Source organism: Lupinus angustifolius, chromosome LG15, assembly GCF_001865875.1.
Source record: "Lupinus angustifolius cultivar Tanjil chromosome LG15, LupAngTanjil_v1.0, whole genome shotgun sequence".
Taxonomy (NCBI): domain Eukaryota; kingdom Viridiplantae; phylum Streptophyta; class Magnoliopsida; order Fabales; family Fabaceae; genus Lupinus; species Lupinus angustifolius.
Window position 1 is genome coordinate 18,010,064 of NC_032023.1, and position 11,693 is coordinate 18,021,756.

The 11,693-nt window shown below is 31.7% G+C and overlaps 1 protein-coding gene across 1 annotated transcript; it reads left to right on the plus strand.

Moving 5' to 3' along the window:
- LOC109328768 (purine permease 1-like) lies at nucleotides 3,679-5,930 on the plus strand. The gene is made up of 2 exons (XM_019562379.1): nucleotides 3,679-4,534; nucleotides 5,450-5,930. The coding sequence occupies exons 1-2, from the start codon at nucleotides 3,803-3,805 to the stop codon at nucleotides 5,804-5,806; spliced, it is 1,089 nt and encodes a 362-aa protein (XP_019417924.1). The 5' UTR covers nucleotides 3,679-3,802; the 3' UTR covers nucleotides 5,807-5,930.

An 11,693-nucleotide genomic window follows, 5' to 3' on the forward strand; every position in this document is an offset into this window, starting at 1 on the left:
TCTGCAACACAAGGCCTGACATTGTGTATGTTGTTGGTTTAATTAGCAGGTTCATGGAGGCACCAACCAGAGAGCACCTCCTAGCTGCCAAAAGACTGTTTAGATACATCAAAGGCACTATAGATTTTGGTCTGCTACTACCAAATCATCTCAGCAATCCAAGCTATGATGTAATTGGCTTTAGTGATGCAGATTGGTGTGGAGACAAGCTTGACAGAAAAAGCATAACAGGGTATCTGTTTATGCTTGGGAATTCACCAATCTCATGGTGTTCAAAGAAGCAAGATGTGGTTGCCCTCTCCTCGTGTGAAGCTGAGTATATAGCAGCATGTATGGCTGCTTGCCAAAGTCTCTGGTTGGACACACTGTTGCTGGAACTAAAACTGAAAGAAGAAGGTGATGGCACGATTTTAATGGTTGATAATAAATCAGCCATACATTTGGCTAAGAATCCAGTGGCACATGGTCGTAGTAAACACATTGAGACACGATTTCACTTCCTACGAGATCAAGTAAGCAAGGGAAAGCTAAGAATGGTGTTCTGCAGAAGTGAAGAACAGCTTGCTGACATCTTCACCAAGCCATTGAAGAAAGAGAGATTTGAAAAGCTAAGGTTGAAGATTGGTGTTGTAAAGATTGAATGATTAAACTGAATTAAGTAGGAGTGTTGTAACTAGCCTATATTTGTAATTCAGTTTAGTTAGGTAATATAGTTAGGAACTTTCTAAATGCAGAAAGTTCAGTTAGTTAGAGTGTGCTATAAAAGGAAAGGTAGCTTGTAATTGAAGTAATGCTTTTTGTAATGAAAGATTAATATAGTTCACTCACCTCCAATCTCCTCTATTCAATATTCATCCTCTTCTCTTCCTTGTATCACTTTTCCTTCACTCAATTCTTCTCTGCAAACTCATCTTCCTCTTCTCCTTGCTTCTGTTCTGCTTTACTTTCTTTTTCTTCTTCTGGTTTTGCAAGCAAACCAACAAACATTGATTGATAATTTTATATTCAAAATTTAAAAATATTATCTTTACACAAATGATTGGTTAAACACCAAAATAATAAAAGTTTTAATACAACAAATTATCACAAAAATAAATAAATTTAAAGCTAAAAACCAACATTATTATAAGAGTGACAAATATAATTACAAATAAATTGCAAACACATATTTCCCTATCTCAAAATAATATCGTTTTAATGTTTTATTAAAATAATGACCGAACAATTGACTCACCAATTTTATTTTTAAACGGGTCAAGTCAAACTAGTTCATGCCAATTTTAGTGCATGACCGATTAAATAAGAGATTCTGATTAGCCAAGTATCTAATTCTTGGTTGTATGAGCTAGGGATGGCAAAAAATCCGTACCCGTGGGTACCCGTGAGTAAAACCCGTACGGGCACGGGTACGGGTCACAAACGGGTACCCGCGGGTATTAGAAATGAGTTTTTAAAAATACTCGTAGTACATACGGGCAGGTATGGGTATTATGGTATCCGTACTCGCGGGTACCCGTTATTTATATGATTAATATATTATATTTAATTAAAATAAAAAAATACCTTATTCTAACATTTATTACACTATGTACATTTTTTCATTTTACTTTGTTTACATATTTTATTGAGTTTGGTGATGAAACGCCCTACAAATATTATTACACGTGTAGAAACACACATGTTTTACAAAGAAAATATATACTCTTTGTTAAAGAAATGAGAACAAAAAATCACACAACTAGAAAACACTAATAAATTTAGCATTTTTGTCAAATATTCAATCAAAAGGTACAAAAATAATTAAGTTTATCTTATTTGGAACACAGTAGAAGTAACAATTTAAAAATTTATTTATAATAGAAGAAACCCGCGAGTACGCAGAAATATCCGCAAATACCCGCACGCGGGTATCCATACGGATATGGTGGGGTACGGGTATTACTTTTCTATTTTGAAACGGGTAGCGGGTAGCTACTACCCGTGCCCTCCTGTGCCCATTCCATCCATGAGCCAACATGGGCAAGTTTAGCACGCATGCTCTATTATTATATTTCCCTCTCTACGGGATAATGGTCATAAAATTATAATTAATAAGGAAATAATCAATATTATCTCAAAATAACAATTAAATAAAATCTTCTTAAAATATGAAACTTGTAAAAAAACCAACCTAGCCTTCATTCAAAAACAATTGAAAAAGCATACACTCACATGTAAAATTTCCTTCATATCAAGAATTAATAATTAATAATTTTACTTAAAAGTTTGTTAGAATAAAATGCTTTAATTATATATATTTTCTCATCAATATATACTTTTGTTCACTGTTATGGAATCTAATTTTGACATTAAATTAGAACAGATCTCATATAATATTTATTGGATTTAATTAAATTATCCAACAAATAATGATATATATATATATATAAATAAATAATTATATTTTTTCCTTTTTTAATAGATCAGAACATTGGAATAGTTTTTATTTATTTTTATTTTATTTTATTTTAACTGAACATCTTATTGGTTTCCCAAATTATTTTATAGACGAAAGCGATCCTAACTAGTCCTATGATTGCTTTTGTGAACATACGTCTTCCCATAATTAAAGCCTTCTGAACCTATCCCTTCACAAACTTTTCATGGACGAGAAAGGAATACGAAGCATACATAGATAACCAATATTAGGATGGAATCGATGTAAGTGGGCACTCAAAAAAGAAACTGAAGCATTGGAACGCAATATCAAACTTATTTTATCTTTTTCCGTTTGCCGTTTGCCGTTTCACAAAAATGGTGTTGCACTAATTATCTTTTTCCAAGGTTTATACTGTCTTTATCTTATTTTTAGAAGAAAAGAACCGTGCTTTTGCTTTTTAACTTTCTTTTCCTAAATATTGTAAACCTTTTATTTCCACTGTTTTGGATATACAGTTAGGATCTTATCTATCAAAGTGTGAACATGCTTTAAGGAATCAATAAATAATAATAAAAATATTACAAAATCGATGAACATTTCCTATTTCCTATGTTTTTTATTTAACTTTTTCTTGTGCGTTGGATTCCTTAAGTTTACAAGGTTAGGTAATCAGAACTTCTGAAGAAGAATAAAGTATCTCTTTATATCAGAGATAACTTATCTTCTTCAACCAGTAAAAATAGGATATATATACTATTTTATTTAGTTTCAGAAATAATTTTATAGAAAATGATTAAATAAAATATATATCATAATTTTAGTGGCTAGTGAAATAATTTATCTCATTATATTAGAAAATATTCTATTTTAAATATTCATCAATAAAGACCCCACGTCAAAGGCATGAATCCGGATAGAGCTGAAAACTTACTAAATAGAACAACCTTTGTTTATATTTGTTGCATTAAACAATTCCTTTAAAGCACCTATTATCATTATAATTATGTATATTCCATATTTTTTAGGTGCATAGATAAATATATATTTCAAGACATTTTAAAACCTTTCTATGTGTGTCCGCTATACAACGTTAATTTTATGGTGTGATAAAATATGAATATTGAATTAATCTATGATATATTTCAAGATATTTTAATACTGTTGTATTCAGTAAATGGGGATGACAATTATTGCCTCCAATAATTTGCTGTCAATAAATGGCATAAGTAGTAGCTAACTTATTATGTCAGCTTCCCTAGAAATCAATTCAATATATATTCCTAAGAAACTAAGACTGTTGTATACATTAACGCAGAGGAGAATTATTAGGTACCAAGCACCTATATAATTCAGAGAATTGTAGCTAACTGAGTAAAACAAGCCATGGCAGAAGTAACGGAAGCAGAACAAGAGAAAACCATGAAGAGAATTCTTCTCATAATAAGTTGCACCATGTTAGCCATAGGCACTTCCGGTGGCCCAATCATGATACGGCTCTACTTCCTCCATGGCGGCCACCGTGTTTGGCTATGTAGCTTCCTTGAATCCGGTGGCTTCCCAATCATTCTAATTCCTCTTTTCATTTCCTACATCCGCCGCCGTCGCAGCGCCGCCGCCAATCAAAGCGCAAAAATAAAGATGGTTCTTATCGAGCCACCTTTATTTTTCGCCTCTCTTGTTATTGGTCTCATCACCGGCCTCAGCACTTTTTTCTTTGCTTTCGGCGTGTCTCGGCTTCCCGTAACAACTTCTTCTCTAATTTTAGCTACTCAACTAGTCTTCAACGCGCTCTTCTCATTCCTCTTAGTAAAGCAGAAGTTTAGGGTTTATTCTGTAAACACCATCGTTTTGCTGACTGTTGCAGCGGGAATTTTGGCTCTGCATTCAAGTGGGGATCGTCCTTCTGGTGAAACCAGTAAAAAATATTTGGTGGGATTTATTATAACAGTATTGGTTGCAGTGTTGGATGGGTTTCTTTTTCCTGTGGTGGAATTGGCGTACAAAAAGGTCAAGCAAACTATCAGTTATACACTCGTCTTGGAGGTTCAGTTCGTTATGTGCACGTCTGCTTCTTTGTTTAGCATCATCGGAATGATAGTAAACAATGACTTTAAGGTTAGTCTCTTCCTTGAAATTACTACATGCTTTTCGAATGAGACGTTATAACTTATATGTTGAAGCACAAATAAATATCATGTGTTCAATTTAGTGTCTTGTCTTTCCATCCAATTTAAAAGGAATGTATTATTAAAAATATATGAACAATTATTATTATTTATTGGAATTTAATTCACTAGAAGCATAGTAACACGATCTTTTTTGAAACATATGATTAGTGTTCATTGAGCATGTTTTTATAAATTTGTACATCTATTTATATAATTTCCTCTCTTTTCATCACTTCAAAAAAGAAAGAAAAGTTGGGGATATGTATTGTGTCCTGTGTGATTTCCTCAAGTGGGATGTCAAAATTCCATTTCTCTTTTACACTAATCCAAGCTTTATGATTTACTTAATTATTGATTTCAAATTAAATAAACTTAATAAAATTTGTCATTAATATAAAATTGACTGTAAAAATATAGACTTAATAATAACAACTCAAATATATAATATGTTATTTTTGGATTATATATCTAGTACTTAAATCCAAAATAATTGTTATATAAATTAGGATTAAGGATAACATATTCTCATTTTAGAAAAAATGAACCGGGATAAGAAGAAAATGTAGAGTCCCTAGCTAATAAGTTATTAGCTTATGATATGTGATCATCCAAACATTTTGAGTTATTTTAGTCTAAACTATAATCCTGCTTGAGTCGAGTTTGATTTTTATGGATGTAAAGCACTTTCTACCAAAAGCAATTAGATTCCTAGGGACTCAAACACAAGACATCTAATTAAACTCTCCCCTAATTGATTTATATTTGATAGGTATTCATAGACCTTTTAATTTATTACTTACAAATATTCAATTGAAACTTATTTTGAAAACAATTGTTGAGTTTTTGATGTCTTCTTTCGCAGTTAATCTCGAGCGAAGCCAGGCAATTCGAACACGGGGCTGTTGTTTACGGCATTGTGCTGGTGACAATAGCTGTACTGTCTCAGTGTCTTCTTTTGGGAGGAATAGGGGTCGTTTTCTGTGCCACATCTTTATTGTCCGGTGTTATAATTGCTGCAATTTTACCTGTAACAGAAATCTTAGCAGTTATATTCTTCAAAGAAAAATTTAATGCAGAAAAGGGTGTTGCTCTGATTCTCTCCCTTTGGGGCTTTGCAACATACTTTTATGGTGAGACAAAACAAGCCAAGAAAATGAAGAAAAACTTGCTCCCACCAGAAGCAGAGGTGCTTCAAGTTCTTCCTGTTTCTAATGCATGATTGTAGGGTATGTTTCATTTTTTGGCTGTGTATAAATTTCAATCTCTAGGGTCACTTGGGACCCAGGTCTAGGCAAAATTTTAAACAGCCAACATATTAGTAACTGCCATTATAGTAAAGGCATTTCATTGTGTCGGCCAAATCATAATAGTACGTGTATTTGGTCTGCGTTTATTTATAAAAACTAGAATTTTAGTTAATTAATTTTTAAGGATATAGTATAAATGTTTGGATTACTTTTTTTTAGAATAAAAGCAGCATAAAAATATTATTTTAATGAGAGAGGGAAATACATAGCTTCTTGAAATAATCATATAAAAGGATACAATAAAGTAGAGGTGAGCGTGACTCAACTCTACTATAAATTCAAAAACAAAGTCGAGACAAAAAAATGATTGACGAGATGCAAATAACTATACATGGTAACTGGTGTTAGATCAGCTGCATATGAAGAGAGAAGGGAGAGGAGAAGAAGAAGAGAGAAGGGAGAGGAGAAATGCAATATAGAATTAATAATGGAGATAAGGCCAAAGGATCAATACATATAGGAAGTTAGGAAAATACAAAAAGACAAGACTACCATTTACTAATAACTAAAATATATTTAACAACCCGTAAGGTTGAAGAAGGGTTGCGAGGGAGTGGGTTATGTGGTTCTTCAAAGGATGTGGTGTGGGGGTTAGTGAAAAGAAAAGGTTGTAAGTTTTTATTATATTGAAATTAGCGTGTTGGCAGCCACTATCGTGTCTGTCAACCCGTTTTCCTATCATTTATAATATATACTTTGTATGTTATAAATGTCAAATATAATATTTTGTGTTAAATATTTGTAATCTACAGTTGAATTTATTTGATTGGTGTAATGATCTACATTAAAGACTAATAGTCACAATCTAAAAATAAAAAATAATTAACCAAATAATATGAGCATATATCAGGTGAATAGGAACATTAGGTTATATATAATTTTTTTGTAAAAATTAGAAAATAGTAAGGGCAAAATAGGGAGAACCACAAATTACACCATAGTAGATGGTTATTTTGGATTTTCCCTTTATAAGTAGTATAGATGGTTTTTTAATTGAATTTTATGAATAAATATCTTTTCCATATATATTGGTACATAAATATACATTTTATTTCTAGAAAAAACATCTCTTTTTCTTTCCTTTATTTCTCATCCAAACAATACAGTGTGTAAATTGTAGTCAGAAAGAAGAAAATCCCGTTTACACTTTACATATATCATCCTGATCAAACATCAATTATGGGGTGTCCATATACATATCCATTATTTCTCGAAAACATAATATATTTATTTATATTTTATTTTGAGTTTAATATGTATATATATCATTTTTTATATAGTTATTACATTATTTATCTTTCACCTATAGAATATTTATTTAAAAATAATAATTATTAACATATAAATAGGGAATAATATTATGAGAAAAAAATCTATTACACTGTTTTCCAACTTTATACGTAACCGTGCAGATAAGTCGATGAGATACGTGTTCAAATGGGCTCTGTTCTAGTTTGGTAATGATGCATTGCCCCACATATATCAATGCAGACAGAAAACTTTACATGTAATTTTTTTCATGATATACCGTGGATCATGTAACACTAACAAGAATATCAGGAACAAATCCTATTGGGTGCTTTTGTAACCAATGAAAAAAAAGAGCAACACTCCTGCACACTTTTTGGGACAACGGCTCCACAAATTTGGGGAAGGGAATACTGAACACTTAATGTAACAAAACCACCCTTAATTGATTTCTTCAATTACCCGATTCCAACATTTGAGTGATATATCAGAATATTCTGCAAAAATATGACGCATTTAAGAGTGGAAGTTTCTTCAAGAGGACTATATATTGGTCTAACACCATAGAACCCAGTTTCAAGGATAATATCTCATACAGATTTTCTTTGACATAAATAAATTCACGTGAGTGAGAGCAATCTCTATTTGAGAAGATACTTTAATTTCCCAAATCTTTCATATATATATATATATATATATATATATATTAGGGATGTTTCGCGGTCCATTTGGATCAGTTTTTAGACAAAAGATGATCCGATCCAAACACGTAATTAACATGCGGTCTGGACCAGTCTGATCTATTTATATTAAGATGTCTGATCCAATCCGATCCAAATATAATATGCGATTTCGGTCCAGTTTGGATCGGTTTTCTTATTTTTATAAAATATTTAAATTGCACTTACATTCAAAACTCATAAAAAAAGACTAAATATTAAGCATAAAACAACAATGAAAATAGTGTTTAACAACATTAAAATGTGTGCAACTATATTATAAGTAAACAACATCATAAAATACTAATAAATAGTAAGACAATCTATACTATATATAAAGGCAAAACATTGTGTAACTTCCACCATTGTGTAATTTCTATTTCCTATTTTGCCCTTCACATTATTTAATTTTTACAAAAAGACCATGTAATCATAAATAAACATCACCAACACATTAATTAACTATATCTTTCACATTATCATAAATACATAAAAATTATAACAAATACATTGTAATTCTAAAAATTGAATACGTAGTACCATGTAATATTGACCGGCAGACACGAAGTGTCTGTACATACTAGTAATAATAAAAGAAAAAATAGTAACAACAAAATATCAATAATAACAAGACAACAAAATAACAAGATATCAATAATAACAAGACAACAAAATAACAAGATATCAATAACAATAATATGAGCACTTGCAACATAATTTTAACAGTTATGATGTTTCACCGATGATTAATAACAATAATACTTTCACAGCAATAAAATTGATAATAAAGCACCTAATCAGAATAACACTTGAATCCTCTTTATTTGGTTGTGAGATTGATTTAATTTCTAAGAAAAAGTGTATCAAAAAACATAGCAACATATATATAAGTATGTGTTATAGAATATAACAAATAAAATATAGATACATTTTTGGAGTTGGGACTTAAGAATAAGTTTGGAAGACACTTAAAAGTATTACACACTTAAACTTTACATATTATTTTGGTCCGGTCTGGATCCAAGAAGTGAAACCAAAATCCAGACCAGACCAATTGGTCTTTAAAAAATAAGTCTAACACGATCCAAATGCATTCGGTTTTTTCAATTTCGGTCTATTTTAGATCGGTTTTCAGTTTTATTGTTGGATTGGTATGGATCTGAACACCTTAATATATATATATATATATATATATATATATATATAAAGAAACATGTATGAAGTGAAACCCGAGCCGGACATTAAACCGGGAGATGTCTCGTATTAGGTTTAACCGATTTAAATGGTTAAATTGTCCGATCAGACCGGGTGATTTCATATATGATTTATCATTTTCATATATAAATATATAGCTATATATAAATACAAAAGTTTATATAATTAATATTTATGTGTAATTATATTGAAATAACATTTTTCCATTTTTTTGGATCGAAGTAAAACAAAACATTAGAGTAGTGTTTTATATTTTAAAAAATTTAAGTGAACCGTCCGGTCAAAGTGGTCCAACACTCATTTAGTTAAAACTAGAAATCAGAGCCGTTTTCAAGTCCGGTCAGCAGTTGGATCGCCCGTCCGATTATCACAACACTGATACGAAGATAAAGCTTAAAACGGTCAATAGAGCCACAATTATTATCTGATTGAAATAAGGAAGTGATCATCATATACTAGCGCCAAAGATGCACATTTGCAATCCGTAAGAAAGCATTGCGAAAAGCTATCTGGTGAACTTTGGAATCTTTTGCATCAGCCACAACCAATATAGTATGTATGGTAACCTTTAATGGAGAAGAAAGTACCATAAAATGATAAAGAAAACAATACATACAATAACACCTGTATTCTATTCATTTATAGTTAAAAGCAGTGTTGTGAAATCCGAGCCGGACGTCAAACCAGCAGAGGTCCCGTATTAGGTTTAACCGGTTTAAACGGTAAATCGTCCGGTCTGACCAGGTGATTTTGTATATAATTAATAATTATGTATAATTATATTGGAATAATATATGTTTATCTTTTTTTGGACCGTAGTAAAACAAAACATTAGAACATTGTCCCATTTTTTTTTATTTTTAAGTGAGCCGTCCGGTTTACTTCCCGGGTTAATCCGGTTTAACCGGGTTTGACATGGTCGGAACGAATTTTTTCCGGTTCAAAGCGGTCTAACTCTCATTCAGTTAAGACGGTAAACCAGAGCCGTTTTCAAGTCCGGTCAGCGGTCGGACCGTCCGGTCTGGTCCGGTTCTAACAACACTGGTTAAAAGACATTTTTAGCTTTAAACTAAAAGAAAAAAAAATACACACTCTCCTCTCCATTATTGGTGAGAAGTCTAACCTAAATCTCATTTGCCATGACTTTTTGCCAACAATATTTCGGACATCCTCGTTCGACCCGCACTTACTGTTGCAAGAAACTGAATGTGGTGATTGGAAACTCAGTCACAACTTACTTAGTCACAACTTACTTAGTCACTTAACCTTCACTGGTGGTTGTTTGATCCGATGAACTCGTCCAAGTTCGGCAATTATGGTTTTGTTTTCTATTTGTTTAGTATTGTATGTTACTACATCTGTGTAGTTCTATTTTTCTAGTTCTTTCACTAACATATATCCTTTGTCTCAATAAATTTATATTTAATAGGGATGGCAAATGGGCTTAGCCCGACGGGCCAGCTCGTTCAGATAGGTGTTTTTAGCGGGCCAGGTTGATGGTTTTAGCCCAAAAGCCCGTATTCAACCCGTTTTGGAAGCCCGTTTTTTAGACGGGCCATGGAAGGTCGGGCCGGGCTGGCCCGGCGGGCCAACATTAAGATTAAAGTTCATTTGTATATCATGTTGCTCATTGCAATTAAGATTAAACTTTTACAATTTTAACTTATGTTTGGATGCTTAAGCATATAATTCTTCTTTCTCTTTGTAAAATGAACATTTAATATCTCATTATGTAGTTATCTATTATCTTCACTCTTATCCAATTATTGTACTTGTTATGAGATAAAGGTGAAGTTTCATTGACAATTAGGGGTGTTTGAATCAAATTTAAACATTTAATTAATTGAAATGGAATATTGGAAACTCAAATAGAACTAATGATTTTGATTCATTTTGGAAAATTAATTGAATTCGACCGAGTTTCAATTTATATTTTTAATGTTGTCGAATTCAAATTAAATTGAGTAATATATATATATATATATATATATATATATTATTGTGATTGATTTATAATATAATAGTTCTGATTCTTATATACTTTTTAAAATTTTGGATAACTGAGAGTCTAAAAGTTTAAGCCTATGGTAGTTTATTGTTTAGAATTTACAAGTTTTGTACCAATGCAATATGTTATTATGAGATTGTGTCTTTTGTTTGTTTTTTATTGTTTTAAAAGACATTTATGAATTGTTAGAATTATTTATTTTTGTCTAAAAGCTTTCATGTGTGTTTTGAAAAAAAAAACGGGACAGCCCGCCAGCCCTGCCAAATATGGGGCGGGCTGGCATTTTGAGCCCTTTTAACAATAAGGGTCGGCCGGACCGGGCTGATCCATATTGCCACCCCTAATATTTAATTGAATGATACATTTCAATTTATCCAGGATATAAATGGGGACAAATTGGGACAGAAGATCTCCATTCAAACTTCACAGATTTTGGGTTCATCATGTGTTAAAAAAGAAATAAAAAAATTTATAACACTAAAGAATTACTAGATGGGGCATGAAAAAAATAGGAAAGCTCAGAGAGAACCCCAGATTGAAAACTGGGGAGAACCCCGAAGACCTTCATTCAAGAGAGGTCTTCATGAGAGAAACCAAGCACATTACAGC